The sequence below is a fragment of the Trichoplusia ni genome, chromosome 3 (assembly GCF_003590095.1).
Source record: "Trichoplusia ni isolate ovarian cell line Hi5 chromosome 3, tn1, whole genome shotgun sequence".
NCBI classification, from domain to species: Eukaryota; Metazoa; Arthropoda; class Insecta; order Lepidoptera; family Noctuidae; genus Trichoplusia; species Trichoplusia ni.
In genome coordinates this window covers 5,356,883-5,379,469 of record NC_039480.1, presented here as the reverse complement: position 1 = coordinate 5,379,469, position 22,587 = coordinate 5,356,883, and the positions used below count along the sequence as shown (strand labels likewise).

At 38.5% G+C, this 22,587-nt stretch overlaps 2 protein-coding genes across 5 annotated transcripts in view; one reads left to right on the top strand and one right to left on the bottom strand.

The window, feature by feature from the left end:
• LOC113509034 overlaps window positions 1-14,886 on the top strand; it is a 38,360-nt gene extending 23,474 nt beyond the window's left edge. Inside the window, exons 10-27 of one of the 4 annotated variants that reach the window (XM_026892287.1) lie at window positions 722-867; window positions 1,322-1,375; window positions 1,623-1,676; window positions 2,380-2,470; window positions 3,086-3,185; window positions 3,681-3,819; window positions 4,913-5,074; window positions 5,453-5,638; window positions 6,442-6,646; window positions 7,214-7,352; window positions 7,953-8,117; window positions 8,782-8,916; window positions 9,505-9,674; window positions 11,618-11,765; window positions 12,116-12,276; window positions 12,950-13,034; window positions 13,659-13,835; window positions 14,315-14,886. In XM_026892287.1, coding sequence (XP_026748088.1) covers window positions 722-867; window positions 1,322-1,375; window positions 1,623-1,676; window positions 2,380-2,470; window positions 3,086-3,185; window positions 3,681-3,819; window positions 4,913-5,074; window positions 5,453-5,638; window positions 6,442-6,646; window positions 7,214-7,352; window positions 7,953-8,117; window positions 8,782-8,916; window positions 9,505-9,674; window positions 11,618-11,765; window positions 12,116-12,276; window positions 12,950-13,034; window positions 13,659-13,835; window positions 14,315-14,478 — 2,481 coding nt within the window. In that variant the 3' untranslated portion in view covers window positions 14,479-14,886. Of the gene's footprint in view, window positions 1-700; window positions 868-1,321; window positions 1,376-1,622; window positions 1,677-2,379; window positions 2,471-3,085; window positions 3,186-3,680; window positions 3,820-4,912; window positions 5,075-5,452; window positions 5,639-6,441; window positions 6,647-7,213; window positions 7,353-7,952; window positions 8,118-8,781; window positions 8,917-9,504; window positions 9,675-11,617; window positions 11,766-12,115; window positions 12,277-12,949; window positions 13,035-13,658; window positions 13,836-14,314 lie in introns of all 4 variants that reach the window. The other 3 variants (XM_026892286.1, XM_026892288.1, XM_026892289.1) reach the window with 3 other exon arrangements.
• A 4,517-nt stretch (window positions 14,887-19,403) lies between these two features.
• LOC113509033 lies at window positions 19,404-22,268 on the bottom strand. Its single transcript, XM_026892283.1, has 2 exons — window positions 21,743-22,268; window positions 19,404-20,980 (listed from the first exon to the last, which is right to left on the bottom strand). Exons 1-2 carry the CDS (start codon window positions 22,179-22,181, stop codon window positions 20,280-20,282), a joined length of 1,140 nt encoding a protein of 379 aa, XP_026748084.1. The 5' UTR covers window positions 22,182-22,268; the 3' UTR covers window positions 19,404-20,279.
• Between the last annotated feature and the right edge of the window lie 319 nt (window positions 22,269-22,587).

Below are 22,587 nucleotides of genomic sequence, written 5' to 3'. Positions count from 1 at the left end.
ATTTGAACAAGTAGTTCCTGAGATTAGCGAGTTCAAACAAACAAACTCATATATTAGTATAGATATATCTTTATAGCTTTTTACTATTCTTAGTTTACAACTTAATGTAATGAAATAGTATTCTGCAAATGTTTTCAAGGATTTTACTAGTCTACAATGATTTTTAAGCTATTTCCAAAAGACGAGGAAGTTCTCAATTAAGTATTTTTTAATGTATGAACATAAATCCTTCAAATATAGACGTTACCACCTATTGTATAAAGAAGCGAATTTAGCCAAAGAAATAATTGATATTGTACCATTAATCGAATCGCTATTTTCACATTGCATTGCGAGTCGCGAGTGTTCTTATACAAATGCTTTCAAATTACAGCGACTTTATGTTAGTAAATAATTCTATACTTTATCAAATGTACTTGGACTGCATGGATATTCGAGTGGTTGAGGTCACCACACCATACCCACTGTGCGCGACGTGTCGCAGGTTCGATCCCCGCGTAGGACAGGCATTTGTGTACCCACGAATGCCTATTCTGAGTCTGGGTGTCTTTGTGCATGTGATTTGTATGTTTGTAAAACCCCCCGCGACACCAGGATTAAATTACTAAAAGTGGGAGTCGTTTCAAAAAAAAAAATTACAAAAAAGCCAGCGGTCAAAAACAACAAATTCACACGATAAACACACAACGATTGGGCACAGCTAAATCTCCCCGGACTGCAGCGCAACGCCTTGAGGCAGTGCGTGGCGTGCGGGAGCCCCGCGGACGCGTACTGCGCGGGCTGCGGCCTGACGCCCTACTGCTCCGAGCTGTGTCAGAAGCGGGACTGGGGAGATAGACACTCGAGGGTCTGTCATAATCTTGCCAGGTGACTATAACATCACAACACTAGCCCACGGATAACGCTGTAAAACATAATCCTGTTTTTTCAACGCACCCATGGGCACCAAGTACCTATCAGGAGGTCTCTTGGGGTACTGAGGCCTCTCTAGGATACATTCCTAAAACGTGAGAATAGCCTGAATAACGTCCACGTTGGAGTTCTACATACCAGCAGACAGTTTGAAAGTCCTCATACATATACATGTCAGCTTCAAAACATTGCCGAGTCAGGCCTCTTCTAAAGTTGTCGAAAATTATATCTCGAACATTTCCTTAGAAAGATCATTTTCGTACGTAATTTGACAGATTCCAATCGAAACTGTGACTAAACAATAGCATCATAACACATTCGTTTATAGAAGTTTCAAATTCAAGATAGGAAATATAGAAATGACAGAACTCGTTGATCAGATTACTCACATTAATATTTTAATTTACAGGAAACATGGTGATGGTGCGCGCATCAATCGTAGCTTCATTGACAATGAGCCGAAGTAAGTGTCTTTTTTATTATTAAAAAATTGGATATTTTCTTTACATATTTTTTACCGACATACGTTAGTAGTCCCAACTTCCATACTCATATTTTATGAGTTTTGTAGTATTTTTAGTTGAATCAACTTAATAATAAAATACATCCTAATATTTATAAAAAAAACATTAGACCAAGATATTTTTAGTCTTGTACTCTCTAGGCGGGGTTATTACTAAAGCTATATTAACAAATAATATTACTTGCAGAAGGCAAAATAACAACCAAAGGATCGTACGGGATTTCGGTGACGGGGAGTCAAGGTGATTATTACATTTTGTAATAACAAAAGACAAATAGCAACATTATTATTTCATTATTAAATTTACGGTTTACTCACGCGTATTTATCGGGAGTGCCGGTTCAGCGCGGCGCTACGCAGCAAGATACGCGGCCGCTAACGTCAGTTCGACTCGCTCGCCCGCCCCGTCTGCTCATGATTAAGGTCTCGGGTTGGGTCTGAAACCAGTCGGGCAACCCGATACATACGCGTGAGTAAACCGTTGTATCATTTAATAATGAATCGGTCTCACGACAGTTATTATTTGAAAATATTATTTCATAAATAATGTGCAATAGTTCTGCTTCCACTTGAACTCGTTCATGCCATTTCTTCCAAGAGCTAAGGTGTATGATGATATTATTAACATATAGTAAACTCATATTTGCGTTCGGCGTCATCTGTGGGTATCCCTTGTAAATACACAGTGACGTTGTGTACTAAACAACGTCACTGTAGTATCAACACCAGAGCGGGGGGGTGGATAGGGTATGGGTCGGGGCCTCTAACAACTACACCAAAGATGTTTAATTGTTTATCAAGTGTGTTTTGGTAAATATAATATATTTTTTTATCTAGCCCACTGTGTCCCACTGCTGGGCAAAGGCCTCCCCCAAATCCTTCCACGAATCTCTGTCCTGGGCCTCATAATGTTATAACTGTACTATTCATATTTATTGCTTCAGGCCTGAACAACCTGCGCCACTTCGCCGCCCTCACATGCAAAATGGAAATCGTCGTGATCAAGAAAACGACAATGTACAGCAACAACAGAAGGTACGTAATCCCACTGCTGGGCATTATACAACCCTGTAGATGACCCACTGTTGGGAACAGGGCTTTTATCCAAATGTTTGTGAAGGATCGCAACACATTCCAAAAAACCGACACAAAAACAAGGATGACATAGCACGGCGGTTCAGGTTTAGTCAGTGTGTCTATGAGGATTCCCCCTTACCTACCTTACCAAAGATAAAAGAGGGGTTTTATCTATATGTTTTTAAGGATTGGGCATGGAATACGCTGCTCACCACGCACTTCGCCTTACTGCTAAACTGCATTAGTTGATTTTTACAGCCGAGTGGTTCAGGTAGCAACACTAAACCCACTGATGGCGACGTGTCGCAGGTTCGAGCCTCGCGCAAAACTAGCGTTTTTGTGTTCATTTTTGTTCAGAGTCTCGAGTGTTTAGGGTTCGAGTCCTGTTAGATATTTAAGTATTTTTTCAATGTTCAATTTGTGTTTAATTGCACATATACATATTTATCGCGTAAACTATAGTCAATTTTTACTTAGTAGTAGTTTTAAATGTATGATCTCATCTCCAAAAAATCTTGTGGATTACTCGAAATTCTTAATAACTTTTCACGAAATTCTCCCATCTTTCAACAGTTTGGCAACAAGAACGACCGGTTCAACAGATTCCAAGATAAACCGAAACACCAACCTTTTATGCCGAAAAACCAGGATAAGGAGATCCCTCAACCCAAGAGTAAGATATCCAACGCTTATATTTAGTTAATTTCTTTACTGATATACCTGAGAATGCTTTTAGGATGTTTAAAGTTAGGTCAGTCCCACAGGCTGTTTAAATCGATCGAATCTATGTTAAATAATGAAACAAAATAATAGCAATGAAAATCAATCCTAGTTATATTATAAACGCAAAAAGTTTGCATGTATGTATTACTATGCATGTTTGTTCGTCTTTCACGCAAAAACCACTGAACGGATTTACACGAAACTTTGTAGATACATAGTTTTTATTCCCATTTTATATTCCCGTGGGATCATTTTCGATTTGTCGCAAATAAAGTTTTGATAATATATATTTATATGACATCCAATCTACGCTGTTTAATGCTGTGTTTTGTTGACACTATTCTAACAATCTTACACCGTACATTCTTCCTCTTTAGCTTATCCATACGAAATCCTCAGTGTCCCAACTCCGGCCCACACTTTACCCGATTTATTTTGTTAACAGTATCGCCTAAGAAGGAACCGCAGCAGAACAAGCACCCCATGTTCAATAAGGCACCGTCGAAGTCCCCCGCTAGCTCAGTGAATACCCCTGTGAAGACACCAGTTGCTGTGGAAAAGAAACACAATCTAGTGCCGGCTAGGTAAGTCAGCATAATGTAATAATATTGCACAACGCCATCTAGTCTCAAACTAAACGAAGCTTGTATTATGAGTGTTGATGACAACTGATAAACATACTATACCAACGAGACGAAATAAAGAATGTAAACAAGTTTTCAGAGGCTCACAACATTTTATTAAATTAAGTTCGAGTTTTGACAAAAATGAAGGAATGAACTTGTTCACAACATGGCGGACCAAATGTTGACAACTGCCGTACTGACTGCTTTCTTGTACCACGAAACACATAACGACAGCCGTCATCGTACAACTCACGCCATATTATATGCATGTACGAGTGATAAGGACAGAGATAATAATCCCTCGCTATCGCAATGTAACTCAGTAACGGTCGGCTTGTTTAGTAAACCGTTACATCTTTTAGTATTAATCGGCATCGGCCTAGCCTTTTCCCACTATATTGGGGTCGGCTTCCAGTCTAACCGGAGTCAGCTAAGTACCAGTGTTTTACAAGGAGCGACTGCCTATCTTACCTCCTCAACCCAGTTACCTGGGCAACACGATACCCCTTGGTTGGACTGGTTGTTAGACTTTTCAAGCTTCTGACTACCTGTAACGACTGTCAGAGATGTATGAATAACAGCCGGTACCCACAATTTATTAGTATTAATCATTCTCATGAAAATTACTATAGTTAAAAGTTGAATTTTAATTTGAGCATGATGTTCTGGTGTTATTTGATTGCATATAATTTCCACATATTTTATTTGTAACGGCACAGTGCACGGGTAGACTCAACGCCAACTCCGATAGTGAAATTGTGTCGCGGTTTTGATTTTGCGCAGGACAATCATTAAAATTTATTTGTGTGATACACGAATGATTGTCCTGAGTCTCGGTGTCTTTGTGCATGGGAGTTGAATGTTTATGGTACTGTTTAGGTCTTCACCTACGCGACACGCGAATACAATTCCAGTATACCAGAATACTTGTCCATTTATGAAACCCCCGCTACCCAAAGATTCAATTCCGTAACATGTCCGTTAATTGTAGGGATTTTATAGTTTTTCTTTTATTTGCAATAGTATTTCAAAGCACGCTTTCTTTTCGTAGCCCTACACCCGTAACTAAAACACCAGAAGTTATTGCTGTGCCTAAGCAAACACCAGTCCCCGCTCCCGCCGTCGCTCCCGCTCCCGCCCCCGCTTCCGCTTCTGCCATCAAGCCAGCCACTGTTAGTGATGTGACGCCGACGACTAAATCCATTCCAAAACAGTAAGTTTAAATTTTCAACTAAACTATTTGATTTTTAAGTCCCCATCATGGGTTAAAACGGAACTAAATTTCTATGGCTCCGCTCTCCTGTTGTTCATCAGTCTGTATCCCATGAACAGTGATAGTTAGGCCGTTGATGGCCTTTGTGTAACGTAACAAAAGATATAAGAAAAAGTATCTTTACAAGTAATTTATTCCGCTATAGCAACAAATACTCAATAACAATAAGCATGTTTTTTTTATGTTCTTACAAGTATTCTTTTATCTGGTTCATGCACAACACCAAACTTTGCAAATGCGACAATTTTGGAAAACATCCAAAAGATAAATATCTACATTACACACATTATCATTCTAATAACATCTACACTTTCACAGGTATCTAATAGAGAAGCTATCAATAGGCGACGCTGTGATCCTCTCTGTAGAGACGAAGGCCTCTGACAGTCGCTCTCCGCGCGGCGACTACGTTTGCCTCTCCATGTCGGAGCAGTTCGAGACGCCCTATCAGAGTCTGTGCGAGGACTTCGTGGTCGACTGTGATAAGGATACCGCTCCTTACAAGTGAGTAGGCTTTGATTACTTTGTCCAATGCCCCAGTATCTCGTGGTCAGCGGCCCTGACTCGCTGAGCATGCGCGTTCGTGGTCGATTGTGATAAGGTTACAACTCCCTACAGGTTGGTAGGCTTTGATTACTGTTTACCCTCGTTCCTTCCCATGTGCGTCATAGTCTAGTGGTTAACGGCCCTGACTCGCTGATCATGCGCGAGCTATCCCGTGGCTCCAGCTCAGGCAGTTGAATTGACCCGGGACGTTTTTAGTCGGTGGAAGTCGGACCTATCCTCTCGCCTCAAGCCTCCCTACAAGTGAGTTAATATTAGCGACTGCTTTCTATCATCCCAAATTTCTTCTTTATACGGTATAAAGAAGAAATCTGGCGTGAATCTGAACAATATGGGTGAAGCCGCGAGCAACAGCTAGTACCGTTATTAGCTGTTGCTGTTAGGTCCTTTAACGAAGTCAGTTAGATTGTATCAGTGCACCAGAGTTAAGTGGAGACCGAGTGGATAACTAATTTTACAGAGTGACTAGGCAGTCACTTGGAGGGCAGATTCACTCTTCCAAAACGGTCCCAGTTTGTCTTAAATCAAAGGCAAGGTGGGCAAAGGAAGATCCCTTTGCCAGCTTTGCCCAATGACAGTGCTTGAACACGATTGTTTGTTTATGTTGTTGATTAAAACAAACCCTTTTTTGCTTCTGAGCCCCCCAAGAACAAATGTTTTATGATGACCGGTTAAGTATTTTTCGCGTAACAGCGAAACAAGCACAAGAACAAAAATAATAATTTGATTTCCCATATTATCAGATTGGTCCCCGGCGATACTTGCTCGTACTTCAACCCGGAAGACGGCGGCTGGTACCGCGCTCGCTGTCTCGCTCCCACGTCGCTGGCGCTGCTCGACAGCGGTCGTGTTGTCTCCGTCACCGCGGCCGACAAGTGCCGGAAGTTGCCGAGCAAGTACGAGGCTATACCCGAGTTCTGTTGCGTGCTGTCTGCTAAGAATGTTGAGGTATGATGGTTTATTTTATGTAATTCTTATCTGATCTTGGTAAAATTAAAATTTTTAGGGCACTGTAATGACAAACATATTTGATAGATAATACGACTGCTCGGATAGCCGTGTGATTGAGGTCCGCGCCAAACCCACTGTACGTAACGCGACGCGGGTTCGAGCCCCGCGTTCTGAGTCTGTAGGAAGCGGTTCTGTGATCCACGAATGCTTGTTCTGAGTCTGGGTGTCTTTTTGCATGTGACTTGAATGTTTCTGAGAACCCGACAGAAGGAGTAAATTTACTGCGGGATTAGTTAAAAAAAAACGCTTAGTTTTTAACAGTACCTAACAAGCATAAATAAAAAATCACCGGTCGTTTTGAGAATACGTTTCAATTTTGTACCTCAAATACCATTTATATATTTCCTTTCTGGCCAAGGTTTGCTGGAAGAAATCTCACTACTGGCTTAAGCTCGTCATTAAGATATTTTATTATTATGAGTATCTGTGTATAGTAAAGAATTAAACGAAATTAAGCTATTCCTTTTTGTATTCCATTTAAAACAATATGTATTTCCATCGCAGGTCGGCTCCAATCTATCTTGCAAGCTGTTATCTCAAACAGCTGATGGCTACAAGCTGTCCATGAGTGATGTCGACACGGGGGCTTCGGTCGGCGAGGGCGAAGTCTTCAGATGGGTGCCCACCGTCGAATATCAAACCGGTGAGTGTTCAACTAGCAGTGACCCGCGGCCCGGCCCGCTATAAATCGAAAAGATCCTCCATTGACATTGAATTGAAACAACTTTTACGGATTTTATCGCGGTTTAATTTAAGATTTTAGTTCCAGACGTTTCGACACCTTTGCAGGTATCCTGGTCCAAAAATCCATAAAAATAGTTTCATTTCAATCCTCCAAATTCTTATTTTTGTTATGCCCTACAGGGCCCCTCAATGCTCCAAAACTTATGTATATTATCTCAATACTCAATACTTTATTTCGCTCCACAATTTATAAAGGTCTTAAATATAACTAAGTAGCAATTGTGGACCCTGTCGGGCACGAAAATATTAGGAGAGAGGAGGAAAGTCCGTCGTTAACTTAGTCTGATATTAATATACATAACTCACGCGGATTTATCGGGATTGCCCGTTTAGTTCCGGACACAACCGGAGTTGAACCTTAATCATAAGCTGGGCTGGGCTCGGGAGTCGGACTCTAAACTAGTCGGGCACTCCCGATAAATACGCGTGAGTAAGCCGTTGCATATATTAATAATGACTTGTTTTATTCACAAAACCTAAAAATAAACCTTTGTTTCAGTACCCCTTATACCAGAAATCGACCGTCCATCAATAACAAACGATTCCCGCGTCCTTCTAGTACTAGCGAACTCATTGGACAGAGTGTTCGTGAGACCAGCGAGCGGCGAGTCCCAGAGGCAGTACAACGATGTTCTACAGCGAGTGTTGCTCAGTGCCATGAAAGGTAGGTATAATACAGGCCTCTCGTACAGAGAACGAGTATTGAAAACCACGCTTGTGAGCTGCCCCACGGTGGGGCGCCATTACCGAAGCTGTTAATAACACCAGCCTGTCACTGTCCCACTGCAGGCCTCTCGTACACAGAACGAGCAAAGAATTTTATTATTACCAGCTCCTTCAATATTTAATTTTATGTTTTTTTAAATGCGATAACTATTCCTTTATTTTGATTGTCGCATGGTCAACTTAAATAAGGAATAGTTATTAAAGTTAACCAATCACAGCCGATTGGTAGATTGTAGATTGGCTTTCTTGAAACCGAAGATTTTTGTCTTCAATTGATAAGTCTTAACACTCTTAACATTTTAACCCATCACGTAATTTGAATCTGTCCTTTACCTATAAAATGAGTGATAGTGTGCGTGTGCGTGTCAAAATAACGTTGTGTATGTATGTGAAAATGTTTTCTTTATAACCCCCAATGCAACAATAAGAGTCCTGTTAGTTTGATGACTCATTACTCCCTAACGGATTGCGAATTCACTTACGTAATTTTACCGCAGTCTTAGCAATTCTGCTGAAAGTGATTTGAATTGTAGGGTGTTTCTTAAATGTCGAATATTACGAAATCTATACTTCACCTATATTTATAATCTTTTACTTTCTAGCCAAACCGCTAGAAGATCCTCCGCGTAAAGGCGAGACCATCATAGCTGAGTATGAGGACGGCAACCACTACCGCGCGCTCTGCCGCCGGACCAACGTCAAGCAGAACAAGTATCAGATCGAATACGCCGAGTTTGGTGAGTCACTGATGAATGATGTTGATTCATTGGTCGGAAAAGAATATGTACGAACCTTGGTTTATGCATGGAAGGTGTATTTCATAGGGGCTTAGAATTATAATTTTAGTTTATCTGGCACTGCTTTTTTTTGCAACACACTTATTATATTCGCTTCACCACGCTAAAAGTACGCGTAGAACACTACTTCGTGATCCACGAAGGTTCGTCCTGAGTCTGGGTGTCTTTGTGCATGTGACTTGTATGTTTGTGAAACCACCCTCGACAGAAGGATTAAATTCTTTTTTGCGGGTATCGTTTTTAAAGAAAAATTAAGTTATTAAGTCGGGAACTAAAATCCAAAATTAAACCGCGATAAAATCCGTAAAAGTAGTTTCATTTCAATGTCTAACATTCGCGTAAACCTAAGAAACCACTAGAAAAATTAAAATTAATGTGACTTTTTCAATGTCATAAAATATGTACTTTCTTAAAGTCTCTCCTGCCTTTTATTTTGCCTGCGTTGAGATCGAACCTGCACCTAGTCTATACATCCATGCATAGCACCTATTCCACCACTCCGATAACTTATTATCTATGTTCATACAGGTAACATAGAAGTCACAACCCTGGAGAAGCTGTTCCCGTGTCCCCCGGAGTTGACCCTGGCCGCGCTGCCGGCGTTAGTGTCGGCTGTCAGACTAGCGGACAACACCACGCTGTCGCCAGCAGCTACAGAACTGGTGGAGACCCTCAAGGATGAGGAGGAACTTGTGTTGGTCAGTACTTTGGGAACAATGCATCAAGAGTCGTTAATGTAAAGTTTTGAAGTATCTGGAAAAAGGCTATATACAAAAATGAATCTCTGTTCGTAAGTCTCGCTAAAACTCGAGAACGTCTGAACTAACTTGGTTTATTTTGTCATGAAATAATGGTGCAGTCTGATGAGAAAATAAAGAAATATTGCGGAAAGACAAAAAAAAACAAAGTGGATTTTCCATGTTAAATGCTCTACCTACTTTCCTTACAAACTTTTCAGGTATTCTGAAAGGCTGCCACAGTTGTAAATACAAAAAAAAATTAAAGTTATTTTTCACATATTATATGCTTATATGGCAGTGGCGAAGGGTGAATTTTCTTAGAAGGGAAGCCGGACCAAAAAAAAACCTTACCTTGCTTGTGATGCGTGAATTCTAGTTATTATGGCTTGTATCTTATATCTTGTACGATGAATTTTCTTTAGCATTCTTATTATGAACTACATGCGTATTAGCAAAAAATGTTTCTATCCTATGATTTCCGAAATCATGCAATGATAAACAACTACGGATATGTTTTTCGGTCTGAACATGTTTTTAGATGAATTTGTAAGATTATTAATATCATTAAATCCCGTGTGGCTCCATAAGCTGTTAGAATCTGAGCATAACAAGCAAGGAAAACAAAACATTTTATTTAATTTACAATTTCCCGTGAGCCAAGGATACTTGTTGTAAAAAGAACTATTAAAATGTTTGAAAAACCCATCGCGTCGTTTATAATAAAATAATCATGTCAGGGCGAGCACGGCCTAAATGAATTACGTGCTTTTTATTTTCAAAACTCAACTTTGAAAAGGATGTTTCCTCAGTCAACAAATTATCTGTCAGGCAGCATTCTACGTTCACTAATGCCGCCATGCTATCGAAGTTACTCTATTATAACATATTACTACTTAAATAACAACTGCTTCTATTAAAACTACAAACTAAAACAACTTACCTAAATACCTGCGTGAAATAGACGACTACCAAACAATATAACTAAACTGCACCACACTGCAATAACACGACACAAAACTATCACTAATTCACTCTAGTTTACACTAATTTACTCAAATAAATAAATTTCAACAATAGTACATGACCAATTCTAAATTATTATACTAATATCGAATGAAATGCAAATGGTCTGGTGAAAAAAATATAAAGTTTGACAGATAAATGACCGCGAACCAAAAGTGAAAAGAAACTATCATTCTATCCCGTTCCGGCGGACAACGAAGTTCGGTATCATTCTATCTCGTTCTGGCGTATCTCTCCGTCCCTATAACTCGAAAAATTGCGGCTTCCCTAGCTCCTAAGATTGGCACGCTTTGTGACGTCAAGGTCACGATCGGTGCAATAGAAACTTTGTACTGGATTCCTGTTTCGCCTTACGAGTTACCTTAGTCCTTACTAACGACGACCAAATGTGCGTGAGCGGGATTTATTGCGCGGTGTATAATGGTAGGCGATTTTTTTTTATAGTTATTTTTAAAAGCAATTTTATTGTTATATCAGTACTATAACTTCGTAAATTATTAATTTGTTTCAATGATAATGAAAAATAATAGACACTAGTATTTTCTATATTTCGAAAGGGAAGCCGGTAGGAATCGAGTTGTATGGAGCCTTCGCCACTGTTATATGGAGAAAAACGTTAATGTACTACGCAGTTGAAACCGCGGGAAACAGCCAGTTTGAAATAGTTTTCTTTTTGAATATGTCACAGTTCAGCTTCTTGCCATCTATACATAGAAGCTAGTTGGACTAGCGACATTGAGTATCAAATAGAATTGGAAAAAAAAAACAAATTTGCAAAAAAATGTCCCTGTTATAGTATATGTCAATGCACAGATTAAACTTTTCTACGCATATTATACACATCAATAGATTATCTACTATAAATTTCTCATCCACAGACTTTACCGAACGGCCAGCAGACAGCGCCCAGCGGTTCAGACGCGACCCTCACCATAGCCAAGAACAAAGTGAATCTCAACAGGAAACTAGTCGAGATGTGCACTCCGGAGTGGAAGAAGATCGAGGATCGAGGCGGCGATGTTGTCGGTACGTCGTTTATATATCTACTCAGCGCATAATGCAAGCAAGCTGTCTGCACGGCGGGTAGTTTAGGAGCAAAACGTCCAAAGCGCAAAATGTCAAAGGCGCTCGAAGTTAAAAATCGCTACTAAGCAAGTAGATATAAGGAGTACTATCACTACTCACGAACGGTTTACTCACGTGTTCGACTCGCGATCCCGCCGCGTCAGCTCATGATTAAGGACTCCGGTTGGGTCCGAAACTAGTCGGGCTACCCCGATACATACGCGTGAGTAAACGTTACATCATTTAATAATATATCAGTCTCACAATAGTTATTATAAAAATATCTCTACAATTAAAGAATATTGTTACAGAAACGGAATGCATAATGTTTGACCAGCTGAAGTACGCTTCTCTCCCGGCGTCGTGCACTCTGCAGGTGCTGGACATCAGCGTGTTGCGCGGCGGCGTGCTGTCGGGACACGACGCGGGCGACGCCAGCGCGCCCAGAGTGTTCGGAGAACTCACCGACAAGGTCAGTCTGTACTACTCCTTATTTATAAACTAGCTGTTGCCCGCGATTTCGTCCGCGTAGTTAAAAGATATAGCTTATAATTTATAACTGCCCTGTTTTTTCTACATTTTCCATCGTATCTTAGCTCCTATTAGTCGCAACGTGATGGTATATAGCCTAAAACCTTCCTCGATGAATGCTTTAGGTGAATATTTTTTTCAATTTGAACCACTGGTTCCTGAGATTAGCGCGTTCAAACAACAATATTAGTATCGATTTATAATATGTAGTGATTATGTGTACGTAATATCCGGAAATAACGAACGAAAAACCAAGCTGTTACCCATCATTGCTTAACCTTTATTTTCATTTCTATTGTCTACGGTATATAACTATTTTCGCGCACATGATCGAAACCAAGCTTCCAGTATATGCCAGGGTGTCGCCGTCGACGGAAACGTCTAGGAGTATATCATCATCATCATCCCTGTCTGTCTGTCTGTTACGCTTTCACTTCTATGAACTGATTTTATTAGAGTTAACCTTGAGAAAGAACATAGGATAGTTTTTATCCCGGATGAAGAGTTCTCTTGGAAACGCGATATAACCGACATCGGCGTGGGCGAAGCCGCGGGTGAAAAGCTAGTCACAAATACATCAAAAGCTATATTATAACATGTTCTTATTATTCTAGATGGCTGAATATTGCAACAGCGAGCTTGGTAGAGAGCCGTATTTACCGAAACCGGAAGAACTGTGTATCGCTCAGCTGCCGCCTTGTGAGTACTCCGTCATTTATTAACCCACTTTTAATAAGAGGAGGTTCTCTTTACTGTCAGTTTGTCTTGATTTTATTGTGTTTGTTACCTCAGAACTTGGGGCTGGATGAACGAATGATTTTGTTGAATCATTTGTTGTCGCACATTCCATCAAGTTTGTTTCAGTAGTTTTTTATTTGAAGACGGCTCTTTTTGTTGTTAACAAAATATTATACCTTTAAACCTGATTATTGAGAATTTTTAGTGACCAAGGACCGTGCACCAGTTATAGGGTACCCTTCCGGTTTCAATTTCTACAAGAGTGTGATTAATTAATGCTTTTGTGTATGCTTGTAAATTCCTTAACGAAAGAAAAGTTTTTTTATAACGAATCCCGTATTACGGAATGTAATCCTTGTGTCGCGTCGAGTTTCACATACACAAAGACACCCAGACAAAGAACAATTATTCGTGGATCACACTAATGCTTGTTATACGCGGGGATCGAATCAACAAGTCGCGTTCGGTTTAGCGGGGTTACCTCAACCATTCGGCTATCCATACAGTCAAAATTTAAAGTAAATAAAAATAGGGAAGTATCTTTTTTGCTGTCTTTATAAAGGCTAACATTCCTGTTGTCTTTAGACCCGCAATGGTTCCGCGCGGTCCTGATCGCGGCGGAGGGCTCCCCGGGCAGCCCGCAGGCGCGCGTGTGCTACCTGGACTACGGGAACCTCGCCGCCGTGCCCGTCGCCGGCCTGCGCAAGATGATGGCCGACTTCCTGCACTACCCCGCCATGGGGCTGCATGTCGAGATCAGAGGTTGGTACCCAACAAACTGTATAAAGGTTTATACCGGGATTTGACTTAAGCCCGAGTCCTCATCATCCTAGACTTTTCCCAACTATGTTGTCGTCGGCTTCCAGTCTAACCGGATTCAGCTAAGTACCAGTGTTTTATAAGGAGTGACTGCCTATCTGAACTCTTCAACCCAGTTACAGACGACACGATACCCCTTGGTTAGACTGGTTGTCAGACATTTCAAGCTTCAAACTACCTGTAACGACTGTTAAAGATGTAGGAATAACAGCCACAGCCACAATTTAACGTGGCTTCCGAAACTCGGAGGAACTCGTTATGACAAAGATCACCCATCTACGGACCAACCGCGTCAAGCGTAGCTTAACCTATGCTCGATTCACTTGTGCGGTTATAGAACTAAATATTGTTCGCTACGATTCCCTTTTTCACAAATTAAACCTAAACAATACCTTTAAAATAAAAAAAAACCTCTCCCCCAGGATTCCCATCAGACCCGACGGACGAGCAGCTGGCCCGCGCCGTCGCTCACATGAACATAGACGACGAGGGTCGCGGCACCCTCCGCCTCACGAACTGCGTCAAACAGACCGACGGCATGTACCAGGTCGACGCGCCGGAACTACTGCACGCCATGATAGGGTAGGCAGATAAGTAGGATAAGGTCACTGTGTATCAGAAGGGTTCATATTAGTGAAGTTAAAATCTTGCTGCAGACTCGGTCATAAATCATTCGAGTGTTTCTCGCTCTTTACCACTCACGGGCCTTATTGGCAGGCCACGACCACCTGTAGTCCTGGGCATCACTGCAGTCGATGAGTGATATCGATAGTGTTTGTAAGTGGATAGTAGAAATAAAAATACATTTACTCTGTATTACCTAATTTACAACAAATTATATTGAAAGTATATATAAAACAAAAATGAATGCAGTATAATATAATATTCCACAACGCCATCCAGTCTCAATCTGAGCTGAGCTTGTATTATGAGTACTAGACAACTGATAAACATATATATATATATTTCTAAATACATACATAATATAGATACATTACACCCAGACACAGAACAAATGATCGTGCTCATCACATAAACATTTGTCCAATGCGGGAATAGCAGCCAGGGTCACTAGCCACTAGACCAACAGGCCCGTCATTATGTTTACGTGATAACCTTAATAATTCCCTTATCGACAAACCCCTACTCCGATTATGATTTATGACCGGGTCTGCAGCGAGATTTTAACCTTAGTGCACCTTAGACGACAGACTTTTTGTGCGATCGAGTCTGCGGCGTTCAAAATATTTCGAACTGACATTTCAAAGTCACGTCACTTGTCGACAAGCAATTATAAGTGAAACACGTTATTGCAGATTAACAACTGACTGTATTTTTTCCGAAACAAAAAGCACTTGACATTGACAGTTTAGTTTATATTATTATTTATCACATCTGGCCATATACTATTTTGATATTATTTGCAACAGGAATGTTATTCTAGAACATACAATTATAACATTATCAATTAAAGAAGTAGTGTTGCTATCTGACGGTGCATAGAAACTGTAACAACGAATATAAAACTTCAAATGTATGAATTACATTCATTTTTGACAAGTGACGTGACTTTGACTTTTCAGTTGAATACATTTGAGTGATTCGTCAGCGTTAGCGCGAGGAGTAAACATGTCTTCAAATCCCGTTTCTATGCCTTCCTAAATCTGATTTGTGAATAACTGTTGATGTTAATGCTTTAAAACTTAAAAACTTTGTCAATCATATGATTTTTATTCTTTTTTTCTTGTTATTTAGTTAAGTAATTATATTTAGTTGACTAGTCGGCGCACAACATACCTCAGGAGGTAACAAGTTCTTGCGCTTACTATAATATTGTTTTTGGTTAAGATAGATCATAAGACTAGTTTTTATGACCATAAGCTAGATTTAAATAAAACACTTGTAATTAGTGTTATTTAAATGATACAAAAGTTATTGCCCGACTAGTTTCGGACCCTACCGGAGTCCTTAATCATGATTTGACGCGGGCGGTATAATCGATTTGTCAAGATTTAGTATAATGGTTTACTTGTATCATTTAAGTATTATTTTTCCCTTTATTTTTGTACTTTTTGACTATAATTTGATTTTAAAACATCATATACTTCACGATTTTGTAAAAAAATCGTCACATTAAAATCTGTTTTAGTTCTGGAGTGGCTTAGATTGGTTGTTAATCTTTAGCTCAATTAATCAGAGTCGTTTAGGTCATTTGACAGCATATTACAATGCTCAGCCTTTTAGAAACAACTTATTTTATACACGACTGTGTTAATTATTCTTAGTTATAAGTGACTTTGGTTTTTATTACTGATCTGTTTTGACTAAGTTCTTTGTAAATCTTTGACCATATTTTTGTATTGAAGATACATACTGTATTATAAAAATACAATGTTCACAATTTTTTGTAATATTTTGAGTACTGATTTCTCGAGTACCACTTTCGTGATAAGAAATGAATAACCTTCAACAAGATAATTGTTTTTTGTTTATACCGAAAATTGAATCTCCCAAACTTGTCATCATTACAAGTTTTATTATATTAATAATTAAATCGGAAACAAGTGTATAAAAATGGAAATTGTATTCATAGTTTCTAACGAGAGAGTAGATTATTTATTAAATGATGCAACGGTTTACTCACACGTATTTATCGGGATAACTGATGGGACGGGGTCCGAAACTAGTCGGCACTCCCGATAAATACGCGTGAGTAAACCGTTGCATCATTTAATAAATAATCTACTCTCTCGTTAGAAACTATGAATACAATTTCCATTTTTATACACTTGTTTCCGATTTAATTATTAAATTTCCTTAAAATAACGTCAACAGTTAGGATTTAATGCTCTGTTTTTAAATAGTTATATGGACTACTATTTGGTTGGCCATACTTAGCCTCGCAGTCCTATAGGTTTACTCCAGAGAACGTTGACACGACAGAATCTGATTCAATTGAATTTAGATTGAGTAGAAAAACATCACTAGCGCCATTCCGTACTGTGCTACGATTTGGAACTACGCTAGATGGATATCGACTTTTACAATGTAATATTTCCACCTATCTCAGGAATACCTAATTTCAAAATGTTTTTTACTGAAATTTCAAATTTTATTACTAACTGAATAGTGCTAAGTGTCACTACTAGTGAATAGTGCTAAGTCCTAAGTGTCGAATGATGGCATTTTTCCAGAGAATAGAATATTCTTTATTGCACACCACATATACTTTATACCATATACTTTTTGGTATAATGTAGCGATCTTTTACAAACAACCTTTGAATGTACTTGATTCTGAAGAAACAACATTTCTACAATCGTTAACGATAGTAGAAAACTTACAAATTTTTCGGATTCAGTAGAATTTATCCGAATTTGGTTTTTAACAATTCAATACAATATCTAAATTGTGCTCATGTGCGGTCATTACACGACACTGGTTAAATATTTTCACGTAAGGCTCTAGACAGACTGTCCGGATTTCAACTGCAATCTGTGCAAAATGTGCAGATTGCAGTTTAATTGCAGTTACATTGGCATGCTATCTGACTGTATATTTAGTTCCCAGTTCCATTGCAGTCCAGTCAAAATAAAAATCAAGTTTTTATTTAAAATGGGCCGTTTTCTAGGCACTTTGAAAACGTTGCATTACTGACTCTTGTTGCGCGGTTCGAAATTGTCATTCTTATGGAGAAGAACCGGCAAGAAACTCCATATTAATAAGTTACTTTTAAAATAAATAAATATATGTGCTGTGCTATTTCGTTAGCAATTCTATTGTCTGGTCAATTGCATTCAAATTTGACTTGGGATTGCGGTTGATGTTAGGTCGGACTGTCTTAGGCCTAACTTGTCATGTCCATTCAATTTAAGTGTTTCCTTTCAATGTTGTCAATTCATCAAATATTCCTTGGGTAGTGGTGTTGGATTCTAGACCGCTTAAGTGACTTACAGACATAACTTGTCAGTTTTTTGTTATAATAATGCTATCCTAAATACGTTTCAGTGCTGGGCACAGGCCTCTTTCCGTATAGGGACGGTTAAAGCATTGAACACCACAGCTCACTGCGGGCGATTCCAAAATTCCAATATTTGAAGTTTCTTCATGATGTTTTCCTTTACCGGTAGTCGATGGTATATTAGACTAATAATTTTCAAATTATATATAACTTTGAAAAAGTTTCATTGGTATTTTGCCAGCGTTGGGATCCAACCTGCACCTCATGCGTAACAATCCATGCATTGAGTCGCAAGGAAACCACGACTTGGTTTTCCATAATAATAATTACTTAACGTTGTGGAACCCTCGGGGGCCTAAGAAAATATATAGATTACTTCAATATTTCCAATTTCCACATTTCACAATTAAAAAAAATATTACAATTTCAAGATTTCGCATTTTGAGACTTCTCAAATTGTTTTTCTGCATTTACAGTTGCATATTATTATTCCATATTACTATATGTAAAATACATACATTTAAAGAAAACATGTTATTTACAAAGCGTCTTTAAAGACATCTTCATCTCCGTCAATCGCGGTAAAGCCAGGCTGACAGCATAGCCACGTTGAATAACTATGCCTGTAAATCAAAATAAAGTAATTTTCAAAATCGTAATACTAAGTACCACTTTTTGAACGTCAAAGAACAATGGACAGCATTCAGATTTCCCCGCCCTTAACCGCTTCTTAAGAACTCTTCGCCGGGAAAGGAAACGGTGCTTCAAACTCTGAAGGAATACATTATCATATAAGAGGGTTGGTCTTATACCTGGGCCAAAATTTTGCTCTACAGACTTCCAAAACACATTTTAATTCTTTCCTAATATTTTACCAAGTTGTTGAATATTTAAATACCCTACTACGACTCCATACACACGCTGGTCGTTATTATTTAGAAACGGTTTTACTCTCGCGTTATTATCGAAATCGCCCGACTAGTTTAGGGATTAGACCAATAAAGACGCGTGAGTTAATCGTATCAAATATTGTATAATATTATAAGTTTTCCATTTGTTTACGTACTTAACAAAAGATTAACAATATTGGTGTATTTTTGTCTAAAAACTCGGTTTTTCGAATAAAACGTGATTATAGATTGACAAATCAATTGTTCCAGTGAATAATATCAGTCGTTTATTAATTTGATATGTGTTTGTAAAAAAGGACACCAGGATTCGTCACATTTTTTAAGTACATAAGCATTGTTTTGCCAGTTGCTCTGGATCCTACAGGTGGTTCGTGCCTAACTTGATGGTTAACATTGAGTTCAAATTGAAGGATTTTTTTTATTTGAATAAACTATAATTTAGCTTTGTACTACGCTGTTACATCGTCCTTTCCTGTTTTGTAAGTTACAAAAACGGGTGTTTTTTTTTTTTAATAGTTATTCTTTTCAAACTTTTTTGTTAATTTCTAGCGATGGCAAATTATCAATTGCCATCTTAGCTCGTATTTTGTTTAGTTTTAAGGACAACAAATTTATTTTGTGAAATAAATAAAAAAATACTCAGCATAAACTAGTTTTATTTTATCACCAAAATTACATGACAGGACTTTACAATACTCAAACTAAGCACTTGGAACTGAAGAAATACACGACGCCGCCACGAAACGAGCACACATGCAAAAATATGAGTGCCTCATACAGAGAACGAGCATTGATCACCACGCTTGTGAGATGCCCCACGATGGGCGCCATTACCGAAGCTGTTAATAACACCAGCCTGTAACTGTCCCACTGCAGGTTCCTTACTTGTATGAAGCTATCTTGTAATTCGTAAGCAATTCAACCACGTATGCGCGTTATATTTAAACGTCGCTATAAATGGATCCGTGAAATTGGGTTAAAAATAATGTATGGGAGAATTAAGGCAATAATTATCATGAATAGCAGTCATTAGTTAAGATGGCGTGAATTATAAAATGTTTAGTGACCAATTTTTATATCCAAAGATAGCTATTTTCTTTTATGAAATAACTAAAAAGAATTCAATTTTTAATGGTCACCAAACTATATGATTTTCTAGTTTCATAAAACGTCAAATACTAATACTTGACATGATTAAACAAAGATTAAAACCAATTTTTGACATATTGAAACTGTGTGTAAACTTATCAGTTGTGACTAATTATGAATGATAATTCACGCCACTTATAAAATTTCACTTCCAACCAAAAAAAAACCGTATGAAATTCACAAAATCGAAACGGAACTAAATTTAAATGATTCAAAAACCTGAGAGCTTGCACCGTATCTTCAAGTAATATTATTGCGGGCTAGGCAAAGAGGCGTGTCCCCAACAATTATATTACCTAAAGATGTCAGCCCCTTATAAAACAACGCCTTTCACTTTTTCTTGACAAATCACAGTATAACACAATTTTATCTCTGCCGTATCTTAATCCTCCCCGTATATTTTTCATCTGCAAAGTTCTCGTAAAACAATTCCGGAGTCTGTGGTCTATCTTCAAGGATAGCGCGTTGAAAACTCTGCAGAATAGTATCCCTTTGTTTCTCAAAGAACAATTTGTCTTTTTTGGAACATTTGGATATGGCTGCTAATGTTGTATTGACCCAAGCCTCGTAATACGGTTTCGTGTGTCTGTCTATGCATGCTGGGGCCCATCTAGCGACCTCTGTCGGCGGGGACCGCATGTCGCCAGTAGACAAATCTGGCGATGGGACATGCTTGAATTTTCTATCCCGCCTTCTTTCCAATTTCTTTCGTACAACAGCCGGCTTAACACTCACTCGACTGACAGTCGGTTTCGTTTTTAATTTCAAAGAGCTTGTGTCGGTGAATTTTGATACTTTGTGCTTTTTGACGTCGCATGGGATGTTTATTTCTAAAGGTGTTGGCGGTGAGCGTTTCTGATCGACAAATGTTACCGCTTTATATATTCTCACTGATCCGTTTTTGGACATGATGGTCTTGATCATTGGTTTCCGTTTTGTGGCTTTCTGCGGAGAATTTTTCTCTTGTTTCTTGTCTCTGTTATCTGTTCTTCCTGATGGTGTTGGAGAACGGTTTTTGTCTTTCGTTTGAGTCGTTTCTTCGGTTAATTGTTTCTTTGAACGTTCGGCTGCAAGTTTGTAAAGAAATAATATTTGAAAGATGTAACAAGGATATTAGCTTTGCAGTGGGATTGTAAAACGACAGATTAGTCGAAGCTTAGAACACAACAGTGCCTGCTGTAGCTGAAAAATCTATTTTAGACAAAATAGAAGTGTTAGTAATATAGTACGTGCTTTCAACAAAATTCGTTAAGAGACTTAAAAAAAGACTACACACTGAACAAGCATGGTGGAATACATAAATACTTTAACAACGCGGGAATGGAACCCGTACACAACGGGCCCTGGCGATGGTACCTACAGAGTCTGTGCAGTCGATCAAACTCACATACTATTTCATCTCTCATACCACTATTTTTTACTTTTTTAGGGCAAACGTGAAAATGAGAGAGTATTTTTACAATTTTTGTGGGAGGCCTACGTTTATTGATTTAATTTTTTTTTTAAACCGGTTTGCTTTCGTTCCTTAATATGTGAATCGAGAGGTTTAATAAGCTCTGCATGACTTGTGAACATGACTTGTGACTTGTGAGCCGTAGGTAAGTAACGGTAAAACGGGGTGAATAGAGTTTCAAGGGGTCAATAGAGAATAGTGTTTTTTAGGGGGTTACATGAATATTTTCTTACATTAAATGCTTAGACACAGTTACTTTATGAAATACTCTATTATATTTGTCTAGTTAAACGTCCAAATTTTAATAAAAACTCTGTTTTTATCCACCCCAAAAAACCCTCTATTCACCCCGTTTTACGTACTAAAAAGGTTTTACCATTTTTACTGGCATCCGTATTAACATCAAGGGTTTTCCCATCATTTTTATTCAAATTCCCATTCGAATGTTCACTTTTATTTAAGCTTTTTAACTTCAGAGTGTATTTATCGCGAATACGTTTCCTCAATTCAACCTCACTTTCGCCGTTATCATAAATTCTTTTACTCTGTTCCCTTTGAACAACGTTGTCGCACGCGTTTTTCAATTTCGATTCGTCATTGGTTGATTTTTTGACGACAAGGTTTAGTTTAATTTTTTCTGCTTTGTGATTGGTCGGCTTCCTTTCTGAATCGCCTCTGTCTCTCGTCTCTCTTATATTTACTTGTACATTTTCGTCGACGAATTTTTTCGTTGTCTTTTCGTTTGCTTTTCTCGTATCGCCTCTATCCGTCTTGCTGTCCGTTTTTTTATCAGTCGTCCCTTTTCTTTTATCCATTGCGATGTTATTTCACTTTTAATTTAGGTTTGTATATAATTTTATTGTCAATTCAGACGCCAGCTGGATATTTGCTTTTTAAATTGACTGTCTTAGAAATTGTCATAGAGTTTGTTGGTTTTTTTTTAAAGAGGTGAAAGTTTTATTAATTTATTTATGGCGTATAATTTATTATCTTAAAATTGCTGCAAGACTTAAAAACTAATTGACTATGTTAAACTAAAAATATTTGTATGCCGGTCCCGGCTAGACATAGCGGTCATTTCCATTGATGTAAAACCTATTTACTACCTATGTTCTACGAATAAAGACTTTGTATTTGTATTTGAAGTAGCTAATTGTGAATTTCTAATTAGGACCATTATTAACTATGTGCTCCTATTTATATTTGTGCATGCACTTAGAA